Source organism: Leiobunum rupestre, chromosome 6 (assembly GCF_980474605.1).
Source record: "Leiobunum rupestre chromosome 6, qqLeiRupe1.1.hap1, whole genome shotgun sequence".
Taxonomy (NCBI): Eukaryota; Metazoa; Arthropoda; class Arachnida; order Opiliones; family Sclerosomatidae; genus Leiobunum; species Leiobunum rupestre.
The window spans coordinates 41,718,535-41,736,617 of NC_143389.1; the positions used below are offsets into that span (position 1 = coordinate 41,718,535).

At 40.3% G+C, this 18,083-nt stretch overlaps 3 protein-coding genes across 4 annotated transcripts; all 3 read left to right on the forward strand.

Annotated features, from left to right (window-relative positions):
* Positions 1-45: 45 nt before the first annotated feature.
* On the forward strand, positions 46-867 carry LOC149940997 (uncharacterized). Of its 2 annotated transcripts, none has more exons than XM_090178450.1 (3): positions 46-139; positions 444-617; positions 689-867. In XM_090178450.1, the coding sequence occupies exons 1-2, from the start codon at positions 49-51 to the stop codon at positions 611-613; spliced, it is 261 nt and encodes an 86-aa protein (XP_090034576.1). In that variant the 5' UTR covers positions 46-48; the 3' UTR covers positions 614-617; positions 689-867. The 2 variants fall into 2 exon arrangements, 1 of the variants encoding a protein (XP_090034576.1); XR_016481276.1 differs by lacking the exon at positions 46-139 and adding an exon at positions 199-217.
* Positions 868-2,642: 1,775 nt separating this feature from the next.
* On the forward strand, positions 2,643-4,008 carry LOC149940998 (retinol dehydrogenase 12-like). Its single transcript, XM_090178231.1, has 2 exons — positions 2,643-3,288; positions 3,373-4,008. Exons 1-2 carry the CDS (start codon positions 2,910-2,912, stop codon positions 3,951-3,953), a joined length of 960 nt encoding a protein of 319 aa, XP_090034357.1. The 5' UTR covers positions 2,643-2,909; the 3' UTR covers positions 3,954-4,008.
* Positions 4,009-12,568: 8,560 nt separating this feature from the next.
* Positions 12,569-16,623, forward strand: LOC149940999 (uncharacterized). The gene is made up of 3 exons (XM_090178691.1): positions 12,569-12,596; positions 12,788-13,745; positions 16,229-16,623. Exons 1-3 carry the CDS (start codon positions 12,585-12,587, stop codon positions 16,399-16,401), a joined length of 1,143 nt encoding a protein of 380 aa, XP_090034817.1. The 5' UTR covers positions 12,569-12,584; the 3' UTR covers positions 16,402-16,623.
* The last annotated feature ends 1,460 nt before the right edge of the window (positions 16,624-18,083 follow it).

Genomic DNA, 18,083 nt, shown 5'->3' on the forward strand with positions numbered 1-18,083 from the left:
ATATAGCATTTGTATTGAGCGCCATTTCATCTTAGTTCGGGACAAACGATGAGACAAGCAACGACATCTAGGTCCAAGTACGTTAGATCGATTTCCGTTTTCTTAGCTTCCAAGGACGAAAGTTTGTCTTTCATTTATCGTAAGTATAATTACCTACATTTATTTAGTCTTATACAATTTCACCAAGCGTATGGGATACTTTTGATCAAATTTGGAGGTATATCGAGTCGAGAAATTTCATTAATCAATTCGCGATGGTTAAGAAGTATGATGGATTATGTTTTAAGCCTTGGTCACAGTACTTAACTAGCGACTTCCAGACTGGAACTCTAGCGCCTACTAAGCGCCGATCTGTGCTACTGTTAATTTTTTAAAAACATTTACCTTTTTTAATAAAATATTAGTTTTGCCTTAGATTTTAATGATGTTTTACTTTTTTCCAGGGTTGTATAATGCTATGAGTATTCTGGGGATTCTTAATTTACTAAGACGTTACAAGCTTGTGATATTGTTCCCAGCGATAACTGCTTTGTGCATTTACGGCGACTATAGCCGTACTCAACGCTGGAAAGCATCACTCAAAGAGGCCTCTAATAGAGAAGATATTGCCTAAAAAAGTAATCATTTTGGCTTTAGTCATAGAATGGGAATTAATATATAAAGTCTGAAATGTTTAATTTTGTTTTAGGGCAAGCGATTCCTCCTGCAGCTATGCGACCGATCAAAATGATCGCTTTAGCAGCACCACTTATTGGCATGGGTATCGGGCATTACTTAGATAAACTTGAAACACTTCGAATGGTGGATTATCGAGGTAAAAGTGCGCTATTTGGGAGACCATACTCGCCAGAAGAAAAGCCTCCATGGCCTTAAATTCTAACATTTTAACTGTAGTTATACGCTTCGTAAAATAATAGTTATGTCAGTAATACTAAATAAAACTGACAGAGCTGTATTCTGTTATTAATATGTGATTAAAATTAAGAAATGTAACTTGATAAATTTTAAAACTTTTAGAATCATCCATGGTAAGGGTTAATTACAAAATTTATAAAGAAGAGATACGCATGGATTTAAAAAATTTAACAGAGTAACAACAAAGAAGACCTCAGAGTTGAAAGCTCCATACACCCCAATTAAATAAATTATTTAAAATCCATGCGTGGCTCTTCTTTATAAACGTAACTTGGGTTAAAATATGACTGTATTAAGCATACGTTTATAATGGTATTGGATTATTTTTTTTAATGTTTCATCAATTTTGTAGTGATTTGAAAAGATAATTGGCAATTTTGAAGAGTTTTGTGGATCTGGGTTTTTGGGTAAAATTATCAACTTTTAGTAATTCTAGTTCTTCTTCCAACTTAGCTTTGAAGGGCTTGCCACCACCCTCCTATGCATTGTAACCCAGTCACCTGAATTAATGGCTTTAAAAGTTGCTTTATGACTTAGGCCTAAGGTGGTGCCTTGGGTATTAGATTAGCTGATTATTATTATTATTATTATTTTATCCCACGCATGATAGATGTCGGTATGGTTTTCATTTAGTAATTTATCGCCTTTATACACAATCCCAATCCCTAAAGATTTGTGTGTATAATTACTTTCACATATTGTGTAGGCTACGCTGCCGCCGCTGTTCTTAGGGTTCATGGATTGTGTGATTACTCTTGAACCGTTTGTGGTAAAATGGTAAATGATACATCAATCGACAGTCTATCAAACCCATTTGAAATTTTGGAAATCTGAACGGAAGTTAGTAATTTACCTATCTGATTTTAGTGCTTTTTGGATTTTGTTTTTAGCAATTTTCAACTGAAAAACACCATAGATTTCTTAAATTAAGTACCATTGGTTGAAAATTATATTCTTAGCTGGCCTTCGTCAATTTCGCACTACGTTTATTCTCGGGGTCCCACAATTTGCGTACGCACTATTATGATATTTGAATTTAGTACTCGTCAAATTGTAGATAAAGAAACATGCGCCATCTATCTCCAAATATTTTATTTTTGACCTTAAAATCGTCAACGAAAAGATCGGCAATCAACAGCGTAGTTGTCTGGCAGCGAGTGAAAGAAAAATTATTCATCACTCGATAGGTGATATTGTAACCGTATCGATAGAAAGGGAAATGATACATCAATAAAAAGCTGAAATCATGCCATTTCTGTCCTTGTCTCAATTTTGGTCACTCGTGGGCCCACATATTGGGCATTTTCCCGGCTAATACATTTTAGTTATTCCCAACACATTTTGATTTTGTGTACCCAAATGTCCTTGTTTTCACTAAAAACTCAAAAGCCCCACTTCTATCATACTGTAGATGAAATCTAAAATCGTATCCCTGATTCCCAGTATCACTGTTTAATAAGTATATATGACCATTTTATTTCATCTTCATTGAATAATATATTAGAAAATACCCTAATTCTAAATAATATAATCACGCAAAAATACAAGCCGCTTTGAATAAGAAATGTTTAAAAATGACTTGAGTAGGGTCAACGTCATTTTATTTTTATCATATCTAGAGAAAACTAGTATTGTTTTGTATATTTGTATCTATACAAGAAAATATCTTTTATCGACTGTTTCGGTTGGTTGAACGGCGGATTTTTAAAAGCTGGTTTTCACTAGGTCATAAACTCCGCGACGGTGAGCGTAAACTTTTGAAATCTCGGCTGCTTACGCTTACACAATGTTTTTGCGTCGAGCCTCGCCGTCACTTTGTTTCTGACTTAGTGAAAACCAGACCAGCTCTATTGGCCGCCAGTTTTTTCGGTTCGTCCCCCTTTCTCGGTAAACCGAGTGGAGAAATTTTAATTTAACGGGGCCGTCCGAGCTGAGGAGAGTGAAAAAGCCTCTCGTTTTAATTTCGTTTCGCGTAGTCGCAAATTGCCACAGAAATGTACGCGCTCGCGATCATCGCGTCTCTGTTGGTCTTGTTTAAGATCTACTTGAAGAAATGCGAGGGCAAATGCCACAGTCGTCGGCGGATGGAAGGCAAAACGGTCATCGTAACGGGAGCCAATTCTGGAATTGGCCTAGAGACGACCAGGGACTTGGCGCGTAGGGGAGCCAGAATTATCATGGCTTGTCGAAGCGTCGACCGAGGGCTCAAAGCCAAGGATGATATCACGAAGACGACGGGTCATACTGACCTGCACGTCCGGAAACTCGACCTTAGTTCCACGAAATCAGTTCGAGCCTTTGTCAAAGACTTTCTATCACAAGAGGAACGATTGGATGTGCTGATTTGTAACGCTGGTATGAGTCCTTTACCTGGTAAGAGAACTTTTTACTTTACCGTCTTTAACTTTTATTTTTAAGGTCAAATGAAAACCTACGTAACGTATTAACTTGTTATAGGCAAACGCGAGTTGACGGAAGAAAACACTGAAATTCAGTTTGCTTGCAATCATCTGGGACATTTTCTCCTGGTTAACCTGTTGCTGGACTTGATGAAGAAGACTGGTAACGCGAGAATTGTGATGGTATCCTCCATTACCCACATCTGGGCTCCTTTTGATTTGGACAATCTCAATTTGGAGAAGAGATACAGGGACCCCTATTGGGTTTATTGCGCCACGAAGCTGCTTAACTTGCTGCATTCCCAAGAACTTGCTCGTCGTCTCCAAGGAAGTGGCGTCACGTCGAACGCCGTCCACCCCGGAGCCGTGTACACCGCTATTGCCCGAAACGGACACTGGTACACAAAATACGTTATCATTCCCTTAATGTACTGGTTCGCCAAGTCAGCCAAACAAGGAGCGCAAACCGTCATCTACCAGGCCGTCTCCGAAGAAGTGGAAGGCGTTAACGGCAAGTACTTCGTCGATTGCAAACCCGATTGGATTCACCCGAAGGCCACTTCTCCCACCAATGGCTTAAAATTGTGGGCGAAATGTGAAGACATGATAAAGACCATCGAAGCTAACGGATCTCTTTGAAGAATACTTTTTCAGTTCCTGTATAAACATATGTCATACATGTGTATTTTTTGTACAAATTACGTTTTTTAAATTAATAAATTAGTTTATAACTTCTCATTTTTTTTTGTGGTGCCCGAGTCTTAACGATATTAGAGAGGTTAAGCCACTCTCTTTTAAACGTGAACGGGGTAACTTTTAGGAGAGTAGACTGTACAGAATGAAGCTACGTCTACACTCAGCTACAAGTACCCCTACACGTTTTCGTTGAGTAACTTAAACTGTCTAACAAACAGAAATAGGGTTTGAAAAATGTCAAACTTTTATTGGTCGTTTCTGGTATCGGTCAAATTCTGGACTAATTTTTCAAATTATTCTCAGGGTCACCTGGATTAATGGTATAAAAATCTCCTTGGGTATAAGCCTAGCTGATTATTATTATTATTATTAAAATAATAATTCCGGTCCCAAGAAACCTGGGATAATTATATTTCGTTTATTTAAAACCGGGTCCCTAAGCTGCACGGGCCCCGGAAATTTGTGCTGCTTTCCAGTGGCGTAGCTAGCACGGGTGACACCCGGGGCGGATATCATGGTGGGCTACTTACTAGTATCTATAGTTTGTGTTTTCACGGTCGGGTGTCACCCCCAAATCACGCCCAAATGGGTGTCACCCGGGGCGGACCGCCCCCTCCACCCCCCCTTAGCGTCGCCACTGCTGCTTTCCCCTCTCTTGTCGGGCCTGATGTTTTCGCGGCCCTTTTAATGCTTCGTCCGTCTTACGTCATGCGTAACTAATTCATTCATTGGTTGTTACTTAACATTGAAATGATTATTAACTTGAGTAAGCCGTAGAATAAATCGAATATCCTTAAGTCACTTGGAAATTAATTTTACGCGCTCTTAATCTCTATATCAGCCTTCAAATTCCGTTGTTGTTAAACGCCTGAATGGCTAATGCTTTAGGTGAATAAAGCGGACACAGTAACTTTCGTTACTTTTCGTATAAGAACGCCTTATATTAGAACGAGCAAGGATGTGTACACTGAAACTCCGGCTTTGGTTATCGAGTATTTAATATCTATGTTTATATAACTACTAACCACGCTCTAATAATTAATGTATTTGTTAATGTAATTATTTAAAAATATCATGTTATTGCCGCAACAGATCGAATTATTAAGAATGTTTTTTTATTTAATACATGTAAGAATAAAAATAAATATTTATTGTGTAATAATTTAAAGACTATAGGAAGCTAACAGTTCTACGTCACACGACGTCACCCATGGTTTTTAGTTCCCAAGTTTTAATCCTTCAACTTAGGATGGTATTTTATATATCGAACGATAGGTAATCACATGGCCTCAGCAGCTTTTGTATTGGTTTGCCCACCCGCGTATCCTGATGGTGGGTGGCGCCCAAGTTTTAATCCTTCAACTTAGGATGGTATTTTATATATCGAACGATAGGTAATCACATGGCCTCAACAGCTTTTGTATTGGTTTGCCTACCCGCGTATCCTGATGGTGGGTGGCGCCCAAGTTTTAATCCTTCAACTTAGGATGGTATTTTATATATCGAACGATAGGTAATCACATGGCCTCAGCAGCTTTTGTATTGGTTTGCCCACCCGCGTATCCTGATGGTGGGTGGCGCCCAAGTTTTAATCCTTCAACTTAGGATGGTATTTTATATATCGAACGATAGGTAATCACATGGCCTCAACAGCTTTTGTATTGGTTTGCCTACCCGCGTATCCTGATGGTGGGTGGCGCCCAAGTTTTAATCCTTCAACTTAGGATGGTATTTTATATATCGAACGATAGGTAATCACATGGCCTCAACAGCTTTTGTATTGGTTTGCCTACCCGCGTATCCTGATGGTGGGTGGCGCCCAAGTTTTAATCCTTCAACTTAGGATGGTATTTTATATATCGAACGATAGGTAATCACATGGCCTCAGCAGCTTTTGTATTGGTTTGCCCACCCGCGTATCCTGATGGTGGGTGGCGCCCAAGTTTTAATCCTTCAACTTAGGATGGTATTTTATATATCGAACGATAGGTAATCACATGGACTCAACAGCTTTTGTATTGGTTTGCCTACCCGCGTATCCTGATGGTGGGTGGCGCCCAAGTTTTAATCCTTCAACTTAGGATGGTATTTTATATATCGAACGATAGGTAATCACATGGCCTCAACAGCTTTTGTATTGGTTTGCCTACCCGCGTATCCTGATGGTGGGTGGCGCCCAAGTTTTAATCCTTCAACTTAGGATGGTATTTTATATATCGAACGATAGGTAATCACATGGCCTCAGCAGCTTTTGTATTGGTTTGCCCACCCGCGTATCCTGATGGTGGGTGGCGCCCAAGTTTTAATCCTTCAACTTAGGATGGTATTTTATATATCGAACGATAGGTAATCACATGGCCTCAACAGCTTTTGTATTGGTTTGCCTACCCGCGTATCCTGATGGTGGGTGGCGCCCAAGTTTTAATCCTTCAACTTAGGATGGTATTTTATATATCGAACGATAGGTAATCACATGGCCTCAGCAGCTTTTGTATTGGTTTGCCCACCCGCGTATCCTGATGGTGGGTGGCGCCCAAGTTTTAATCCTTCAACTTAGGATGGTATTTTATATATCGAACGATAGGTAATCACATGGCCTCAACAGCTTTTGTATTGGTTTGCCTACCCGCGTATCCTGATGGTGGGTGGCGCCCAAGTTTTAATCCTTCAACTTAGGATGGTATTTTATATATCGAACGATAGGTAATCACATGGCCTCAACAGCTTTTGTATTGGTTTCCCTACCCGCGTATCCTGATGGTGGGTGGCGCCCAAGTTTTAATCCTTCAACTTAGGATGGTATTTTATATATCGAACGATAGGTAATCACATGGCCTCAGCAGCTTTTGTATTGGTTTGCCCACCCGCGTATCCTGATGGTGGGTGGCGCCCAAGTTTTAATCCTTCAACTTAGGATGGTATTTTATATATCGAACGATAGGTAATCACATGGCCTCAACAGCTTTTGTATTGGTTTGCCTACCCGCGTATCCTGATGGTGGGTGGCGCCCAAGTTTTAATCCTTCAACTTAGGATGGTATTTTATATATCGAACGATAGGTAATCACATGGCCTCAACAGCTTTTGTATTGGTTTGCCTACCCGCGTATCCTGATGGTGGGTGGCGCCCAAGTTTTAATCCTTCAACTTAGGATGGTATTTTATATATCGAACGATAGGTAATCACATGGCCTCAGCAGCTTTTGTATTGGTTTGCCCACCCGCGTATCCTGATGGTGGGTGGCGCCCAAGTTTTAATCCTTCAACTTAGGATGGTATTTTATATATCGAACGATAGGTAATCACATGGCCTCAACAGCTTTTGTATTGGTTTGCCTACCCGCGTATCCTGATGGTGGGTGGCGCCCAAGTTTTAATCCTTCAACTTAGGATGGTATTTTATATATCGAACGATAGGTAATCACATGGCCTCAACAGCTTTTGTATTGGTTTGCCTACCCGGGTATCCTGATGGTGGGTGGCGCCCAAGTTTTAATCCTTCAACTTAGGATGGTATTTTATATATCGAACGATAGGTAATCACATGGCCTCAACAGCTTTTGTATTGGTTTGCCTACCCGCGTATCCTGATGGTGGGTGGCGCCCAAGTTTTAATCCTTCAACTTAGGATGGTATTTTATATATCGAACGATAGGTAATCACATGGCCTCAACAGCTTTTGTATTGGTTTGCCTACCCGGGTATCCTGATGGTGGGTGGCGCCCAAGTTTTAATCCTTCAACTTAGGATGGTATTTTATATATCGAACGATAGGTAATCACATGGCCTCAACAGCTTTTGTATTGGTTTGCCTACCCGGGTATCCTGATGGTGGGTGGCGCCCAAGTTTTAATCCTTCAACTTAGGATGGTATTTTATATATCGAACGATAGGTAATCACATGGCCTCAACAGCTTTTGTATTGGTTTGCCTACCCGGGTATCCTGATGGTGGGTGGCGCCCAAGTTTTAATCCTTCAACTTAGGATGGTATTTTATATATCGAACGATAGGTAATCACATGGCCTCAACAGCTTTTGTATTGGTTTGCCTACCCGGGTATCCTGATGGTGGGTGGCGCCCAAGTTTTAATCCTTCAACTTAGGATGGTATTTTATATATCGAACGATAGGTAATCACATGGCCTCAGCAGCTTTTGTATTGGTTTGCCTACCCGGGTATCCTGATGGTGGGTGGCGCCCAAGTTTTAATCCTTCAACTTAGGATGGTATTTTATATATCGAACGATAGGTAATCACATGGCCTCAACAGCTTTTGTATTGGTTTGCCTACCCGGGTATCCTGATGGTGGGTGGCGCCCAAGTTTTAATCCTTCAACTTAGGATGGTATTTTATATATCGAACGATAGGTAATCACATGGCCTCAACAGCTTTTGTATTGGTTTGCCTACCCGGGTATCCTGATGGTGGGTGGCGCCCAAGTTTTAATCCTTCAACTTAGGATGGTATTTTATATATCGAACGATAGGTAATCACATGGCCTCAACAGCTTTTGTATTGGTTTGCCTACCCGGGTATCCTGATGGTGGGTGGCGCCCAAGTTTTAATCCTTCAACTTAGGATGGTATTTTATATATCGAACGATAGGTAATCACATGGCCTCAACAGCTTTTGTATTGGTTTGCCTACCCGGGTATCCTGATGGTGGGTGGCGCCCAAGTTTTAATCCTTCAACTTAGGATGGTATTTTATATATCGAACGATAGGAAATCACATGGCCTCAACAGCTTTTGTATTGGTTTGCCTACCCGGGTATCCTGATGGTGGGCGGCATCCACTCTTTAAAGGGATCCCTCACTCACAACAGGGGAAGGCATAGGGGTCACAAAAAACTGGTTTTGAAGCACACTGCCAGTCTGGATTTTATGTTACCCCTATGCCTCCCCCTGTTGTTTAGATGGCAATTTATATATCAAACGATAGGAAATCACATGGCCTCAACAGCTTTTGTATTAGTTTGCCTCCCTGTGTCTACTAAGGGTGTTTGGGTTTGCCCACCCGAATACGCCGATGTGGAACTAATATTACGGCCTGGGCCGACTTGTTTCTATTGAAAAAAATTCTACCCAACATGGCGGCCACAGTCAAAGCTACGGAGTGTTAGTTCCCTTTGGACTTTTTTGGGCACAGCCATTTCCGCTCACTAAGTCCGCCATAGTCGCTCACCTAGCGGTGAATGCAGGTGGGGATTTTGGAAAATCCGTCCCATGTACCCACAGGCTCCTGTGTATATGAATATTTTGGCCAGATTTTAAAGATTTAAAGATAAGTGCGAAACCGTTATAGGTTTCAAACAAACCAAATGTTGTAAACAATGAAATAACGATTTCTCATTGTTCTGTTAATATTCCATTTATAATATTGATATATTTGATATACACAAGTAGGGATGCACCGATATATCGACTATTCGTGGCCGATAATATTAACAAAGTTACTTATCATAACAATACTGTATATGATAAAATCATTGTAAAAGACATCTCAGTACACTGTCATAACATTTTATTCAAATTTTTCATTAAAAAACGTTTGCAACCGAATATGTTTATTTTCATTTTACATGATGCATATGTTCTATCACACGTTTGCAACCGAATATGTTTATTTTCATTTTACATTATGCATATGTTCTATCACACGTTTGCAACCGAATATTTTATTTTCATTTTACATGATGCATATGTTCTATCACACATCCAATATCGTTGTTTTTTATTTGTTTACACACTTAAGCCGATATTGGCCGATGCCGATATTAGAAAAATAGGCCCATTTTACGGTGCTTCCCTATTAACAAAATATTGACCTTTTGGTAATTTATAAAATACCAAAAATGACCATTGGTGCAAAGTTATTATATTGCGTACTAATAATCAACCGTGATATCAGTGTTGCCGGTTATACTTTGTATAAAATAACGCGAAACAAATTCAATTCGAAAGTTATCAAGCTGGTTTCAATCCGATTTTAAATTTGTAAATGAATTATAAGCAACCTAACCTTTCACTTTTTTTAAAAAACTGCTGGAAAAAAATTAAAGTTAGTTTCGAAGGGGAAATTTGGCATTTAAATATTCAAGTATTCGGTGAACCTTTTTACATTTACAGTCGTAAATTTACCCGTTTAACCACAGGGATTCACTGAGACAACGGTTTTACCAAATTGCCAAAGCTTTTAGTTTTAGTATTTTGTATTTTCCCTTCCTGTTCTTAATTACTGGTAAGAAAGGGCGGGTTTTTTTAAGATCATCGAGAAAGAAGAATTTCAAAACGAATAACTTTTTTCCGCGAAATGTGTATTTAAAAGCCTACATCTTACTTTACGCTAAGTGAGGGTAGTAAACCCCGTTAGAAAAATTAGGCACTAAGTATTAAACTCTTTTTTTCTTCTTCGTGTTTGCCTTCGGTATACCAAATACGAATAGAATCAAGGTTAGAGTTCGTCGACCCACTGAGCGAAATAACGCGAGTTGGTATACAACGCGAGGAATTGGCTGGTGCGTAAGAGAACGGGGCGGCGACCGAGTTTCATCTTGGCGTACTCATTGTACTCCGCGAAATCGCTCCTGTCGCTTCTGTTTGAAGAGGGATAAATCCTTAAATAAGATCCTAAATAGGCCACGACGAGGGCCTGGTATTCCCAAAATCTTCGCGTCGTATATAACGCTCTTAACGGCGCTGGATTCGATTTTCAAAGGCGTTGGGAAAGTACTTCCCCAGCCGTAATTGGTCTCGCTACCAGATCGTTATGATCCATTTCATACGGAATGGGTACGGAATGGGTTGGAGTTACCGACTTTGTTGGTAGCGAAAGCGGAGGGCTGGTACGTAGATATCCCCGGCGCCACCCGTTGCTATTTCTCCCTTTGAGATTTCCGCCTCAGTTCCTACTAACCCAGCGACCCTGAAATATTTGACGCGACCCGGGTTTACGGGGTACGTTTCCTCTCTTACCAGCGGATTTTCTCGTCGTCAATGGTTGGATCGGAGATTTGTATTTGTGGTTATTTATAACCGTGTTAATTTTGTCGTAATGAACGTATATCGTCCTTCGAGACCGTCTTTCCGTCGGCCTGTTCCATTTTCGGTGCCCACACGCGTCTCTATTGTTGTTTTCTCGGTATCGATTGCATCCGCGGTCGCGTGGGTTGTTGCCGATGCTAATTTCTTCCATTTCTCAGCCTCCGTTCTAATTACATAAGAAACCTTCTCTGACGGTCCGCGAACTCGACAAAGGAAAGGAGTGTATGTCTTAACCGGGACATCTTTTGTCTCACTTATACCCCCCCCCCCCCAAAAAAAAAACCCGAACAGCCGAGTTATATAGTTCAACTTTTGTTTATCATTAAGCACGAATTACGTTTGTAGATTACCCGCAGATTTACTCTTAGGAAAATTGTCGCTTTCACAAACGTTTCATAAATTGAAAACCACGAATTATATTCTTGGAAAATACCATGAGATAAACCCATTGGAAAATTAGGCAAATCATGGTCAAAGTCGTGGAAAAAAAGAATCGTTTGTAGGAATGTTTTCCAAGTAGCCTGTGGCATTCGCGATTCACCGTTAGTTTTCTTTAGGCTAATTTAACAACTCCAATCAGCACGGGCACTTTCTTGCGTATACAGATAGTTATCCGATAGACGCGAAACTTAAACAAGAACGTACGCCCCCGCTTTCGCGAAACATTCCACCATATAGCCCATAAGTATTTCCTGTCTTCATATTTGACCTATACCCAGAAACATTTGAGCGTCGACGGTTGTAACGCCAAACAAAAGTGTCCTCGCTTCGTACGTGCAAGTTCCTGGCTGTATGGCATCTCGCGGTTAAACGTCGTTGACCTAGTGACACCTTGAGGATCTCCTTTTTGGCGCGTCTCTCTCGGTTGGGGCGGGGGTTTGTGACTTTTCCCGAACGATTAGCGCCAGTATTAAGGTTTTAGGGGTACCGACGGGTCCACCGTGGCTTCTTTTCGTCGCTAGAGGGATGGGGGATATTTGGGGATTTCGGAGGGCTCTTTCTGTTCTGGTCGGCCCCCCGCTGCTATATTAACTAGCATAGGTCGATGTCGGAAGAGTTCATACGAGATGATGGAGACATTTGGAAGAGACGCTTTCGGAAGACTCCTCCGAGCGCCTCGACGACTTTGCCACGTTCTCTTCCTGACGAGCTTCTTGGCCTCTTGGGGAATCAATCAGGTACGATGGATCTCGGTTTATTCGCGGTTTTGCAGTTACTACCTTTTAAACATAATCTATCGGTATATTTTCAAGGAAATGAATCGTAACCGCGTGATATCATTCGGAGAAAAATAGTACTGGCACTGAAATAAAACGATAAATAATTGTCTTTAAACGCTTAGCGTCACTCTCTCTCTCTCTCTCTCTCTCTCTCTCTCTCTCTCTCTCTCTCTCTCTCTCTCTCTTATCTCTGGATTTTAAAGTTTAAACGGGTTACAATGATTTACGTACGAGCGTGTTTACGTATGAAGAAATTTTAGCCAAGCTCATTTACGTTTTTACAATGTTTTTGTCGTATCTTCGAAGTTAATGGACCAAAATGTGCGTTTTTCGCGTGAGTAGGTTTTTTACCCAACGTATAGATGTCTCTAATGTTTGTTGAAATCCAGTTATTTATTTTTAATTTGACAAGGAAAAGAAAAACATTTATATACTCGTTAGATTTATCCCGTTGAAGTAACGCGTCGGGGGAGCCGATAATTCAAGGCGGTGTTTTTACTTTCCCGTTTCAGATCAGTTGCCTAAACGATGGAAAACCACCGTCTTTAGGAGGATTCTATCCATTTCCACCACCACCTCCTAGACCACTTCCGGTAATTCCCCCGAGCGGAGGAAAATCCTGGAAAGCCGGATTTGGATACCCCAGCGGTGGTGGTAGTATTTACCCTGGAATCTCCTATCCCTCGACTCCGAATATCTTTCCTTCCTATCCCACTGGCGGGAAATCATGGGGCACTTCGGGAAACGTTGTTCCGATGCCGTACCCCGTCTACGTACCCGCGGGTTCCGGGTTTGGAGGCGGCGGTGGAGGTGACGGAGGTTATAAAAAGGGTCTACTTAGCGGACTGAAGAGCAAAATCAAGAGCAAGTTTTCCGGGTTGAAAGGAATGATGGGAGGTGGCGGCATCGCTATGCCCGCCATCTACTGGCCATCCAGCGGACACGGGAAATTTTCCAAGTTCAACAAAGGCGGATTCGGAGGAGGGTTTGGCGGAAAGTTTGGCCATAAATACCAACCAGGAAGTTTCGGAGGCAGCTTCGGCGATTTGGGCGTCCCGCAAACCGGTAAAAGTATCGGAGGAGGAGGAGGAGGAGGAGGGTGGTACCCGGGTGGTATCTATCCTGGAGGAGGAGGTATTACGTACCCAACTGACAGCGGAACCTCGTGCTACGATTCCTCGCAATGCGGGATGCGTTCCTGCTGCGCCATGACCAAATTCGGTCCCAAGTGCCAAACTCTGACCGCGGAACTCTTAAGCAGGTGCATCGACGCCCCTCCACTTCCCTCTCGCCCTATTGTACCACCCGTTCAAATACTACCTCCCAGACCACAACCGCCCATACACATTTTACCACCGAGACCTCCAGTTCAAATATTACCACCGAGGCCACCCATTCAAATCCTACCACCAACAACGGGAGGGAAATCTTGGAGACCACCACCCGCTATTGGGATACCCGATAGTGATTGTAAGTTTACGATTATTTAGTTCCGTAAGCCAACATTAATAGGTTTAAGGAGGAATAATGTATGGAAAGGGGGGGGGGCTAACATTGGTCGCCACGGGAAAACTACCTTTAACGATTAGAAGAAGCCTAGTTTTAGTATTGCCGCTGACAAACCTTCCAAGCCTTAAATTATGCAGATTTCTAGGTCAGAACATTATATAATTGCTTCTGTAACCTTAGTTTCAAAATCAGGTATCTCAGAAATGAAATTAAAAAAAAAATATTGCATCGTGATTTTAAGAAATGGTAAAAAACTATAACTTTGAACGCTATTTTTTAAATTCTTAATATTTATTTCTATTTCGAGACGACTTTAAGCGCTGATCCAAATCCCCCTAGAGTAAACTTCTTTGCCCCTAAATTGAAATCAAACCACCATGGTATTTCATTGGATCGCTAAAACTGACTTTTACCCCCCAATTCATGCCGGGGAAGATTCGCGTATCGTCCCAACACCCTAAGTACCGATAAATACATTCTTGATATAATCAAAGATTGAAATTCTCCATTGAAAAACGCCCAAATAATGAATTCGCGTAAGTCGAGATACCTAGATTTGAAACTAAGTTATAGTCTCTAATTATACCATAGAGTATCTTGATACCTCTTATTTAGGTCTCTGTCGCTGTCCCGTAGCTATCTTTCTACGGCTTCAAATTAACTATTCGTCCATTAGTTTAAACTTAATCACCTAAGTTAGGTAATGTATACGAAATCGCGGTTAAATATTAGAGGCTTTTGGTTTGCGCCCGTTTCGATTGGCCGATCACATCGTCGTCCAACCCTTGCCTCAATGTTAGCGAGATTTTAAAATGGAATGGCCCAAGGCGTAAAGGACCCTTGTGCCAAATGCCAACTAATGGCCGCGATAAATGTCACTCTCGTCCAGCGCGCGACCCGGAAGAAACCCGTGTCGCGAATGCTAATATCGACAGGAAGGTGTTTCCCTTTCACCAGATTCGCGCTTAAATTTCCACGCTTGATACGCTTCAGCTATTCGAACACGCATTTATTCCCAAATTTATGGCGATTAAGCTTTGTAACATCGGTATTTCGCAAAGTTTTTTTTGCTGTTTAGTAATCGTGTTAACGTCTGGTATGTCTCGCTGATAATCTCGCCGATTATGGTAGTTTGTTATTTAAATTTCTTTAGATTTTGGCTATTATGTAGGGCCAGACTAGGGCCCCCGATTTTAGTGGCCCCATGTTGTCCACGAAATCCGAGGGCCCCTAAAATCACGCTACGCCTGTGTGCTTAGCGCCTTTACTTAATCTAATTTCGACCCCGTTTTCTTTTATTCAATATTACGAAATATTTGATTTTAACTATTATTTATTTATTATTATTAATTAGCCTCCGTAATTAAAGTCCGATTTAATATAGACTAGATTTATGTTATAATTAAACTCAATTGCGATCCCTTAACTAACAAGTAGACGACCCGAGGTGTAACGCACCGATTTTGTTCAAACTCTGGGAATTGGTAGACGTTCATGTATGATGAAAAATCTTAAAGGGAATTTATTCAATGGGCAACCGTTTTGCCATGGCAATGAAAAATGTTTTTGATAATACAAAATATACAATTTTCCCATTGAAAATAACATGGGATTTTGAACTCAAATTGATCAAAAGTTGATCAATTTTGATGTTTTTATTGTCAATTTTTATTTATTTTTTCTTTTTTTGGCATTTTCTAAATTTTGAAATTTGTTCAAATTTTTCACAGGGGGGCCCTAGGAATAGGTCAGAATCCCATGTTATTTTCAACGGGAAAATTTCCATTTGTTGTTGTCAAAAACATTTTTCGTTGCCATGGCAAAACGGTTGCCCATTGAATAAATTCCCTTTAGGATTTTTCATGATACATGAAGGTCTACCAATCCCCCGAGTTTGAACAAAATCGGTGGGTTACACTTCGGGTTGTCTCCTTGTAAGTAAAACGGCTTCATATTGAGCGATACTAATTAAAATCTAAAATCGACCACTTGTTTTAAGTGAAAATTTGGTATTTTAATAGAAAAATTGCGTGTTGAAATGTAAAATCAATAGGTTTCCAGATAGTAGTAGATCACGACAGCGTGGCGGGAAAGAACTCTCGAGTGTCAAAAAATTAAAAGTCCCAATTATTTCTCGTGAAGATTTGACCAAGCGAGGCGATAATCTTGAAACGCAATGTTTTCCGTCCTTGAACCGAATTATTCAATTATATAACAGGCAAGATATTCATCATTTAACGCCAAACGTGTTGTAACGAAAGCCGAAGATTTATCTCATCCTCCGACTGTTACTTAATTTCCATTTGAATTATTTAAAATATTACGAAAAATAAATTAAGCGAGGCGTTAAAATGACGGCCATGACACGGTGATGTCATCGAATTATTTTATTTCTCGGATTTACATTTACAGGTTTTTAATTCATACATTCATTTAAAATTTAGGTCGACCAGGCTACTGTCCCAGATATTTGACCGGCGCCGCTGGTCAAGGAGGAGGTTCTTACTGCGAGGTGGACAACGACTGTCCTTATCCTCAGAAATGCTGCGTCGCGATTGGTTCCAAATCGGGCTACGACCGCAAAAGGACTTGCGCCTACCCCTCCTACTCCAGGTGAAGTACCGGTACAGCCTGGGCCGAGTCCATTTACATAAATCATAACACGGTACATATATTTCAAAAGAGGAATCAAGGGTTGTTGGCGCGACCTTGAAAGCGCCTCCGAACCATAACTCTTTGTACATAAGTTATTAACATGTGTATACGCATTTGTAACCATATTTGACAAAATAATAAAAAATTATATATTACTTTTTTCGGAGTGTGATTCTCCCACGAATTGACGTCATTGTAATTTCCTTATAACCACGGCTATTAGGGTGTGAAAATTTAATTTCATGATGAAATTGAAAGCTTTACACTTACGAAATCGCCTTTTTCACTTCTTCCATAATTGATAATTTTCGCATATTTTTAAATGAAACCCTAAACTATATTGGCATAACCCTCTGACCACATTTAATCCTAAGTTTTTATTAAAAAATATACGAAAATAAAATGAGGTGGCTTATAAAAAATATACGAAAATAAAATGAGGTGGCTTTTAGCCACCGGGATTGCCACATGCTTCAGGGGGCACCTAAATTTCTATCAAATAATATGCTAGATACCGATTGAAACTCCGAAAAGAATTTTGCGAGGGAAAGGGGGGGAGGGGGACTATAATTTCTTAAAAACTGACAATTTCAAAACTTGGGTTTCTCAGCCCTCGCATTTTTGTATTTAATTTTAAATAATCGTCCATCTTTTCCCTTTGATTATTTAGTTACGAAAGAATATGAAACTAAATTTATTAAATTATGGCGAAACGTTGAGATAAAATAAGCAGTAAATTTATGGAACCATCTAACATTGTGACGCTTCGTCTTATATTTTAATTGTACGATCCCCGCGTCATATTGTACTATTCTTGCTCTACTAATTTTCGATTTAATTTTCGATTTAATTGCTTAAGACTTCGTTTGATGAAATCATTGGATAAGTCAATAGACCTCTTAACTTAAATCCATTTCACTTTAGTTTAATACAAGATAATTAATATAATTTATGATCCTTGAAGTTGAGCTCCTCGTACTTAAATAGCGGCCATGACCAATTGACCATTATACCTCAAAGGAAATTACAACGTATATCGGTCAGTTAAAGGGCCGCAAAATCATTTGATAAATTCAACCCGAATTTCAGGTAACTCCTCCCTTTTCGCACCTCGTTGTAGCAGGTCCAACCAATCAAATTTAAGCATTTATCTAGCCCTATTTCTAGATACTAACGATGGAAACAACAAATATTTAAAGGGATTTGGAAATTTTTCGACGCTGTTTAATGGTTTACATTCCCGTTAGAAGATACTGCGTGCGATTCACTATCATATGATTTTAAAATACCAAACAATCATTCTTTTTCAAGCACTGTTAGACGAACAAAGCGATTGGAAATATATCAGAAATAATTAAGAATTAGTAAATTAAGGCTTAATTGTTGAACCCTGTGGCATTTAAGTGGAAAAATGCTTCACCTTCAACGTTGAATTTCAATTTCTATAATGTTTCTTGCATATAGCAAAAATCAAACATTTATTAGGATTGAATTACCGTAGCTATAAACATTTGTCAAGGTTAGCATTCCTAAAATCGCCTGGTCATTTCGTAATGGTCAGTGTGTTAAAATGTGGAACGCGCGAGGCGACTTGGGGCTACTTCACGTCAAGATATCAATCAAGGTTAAAACGCTATTGGACTC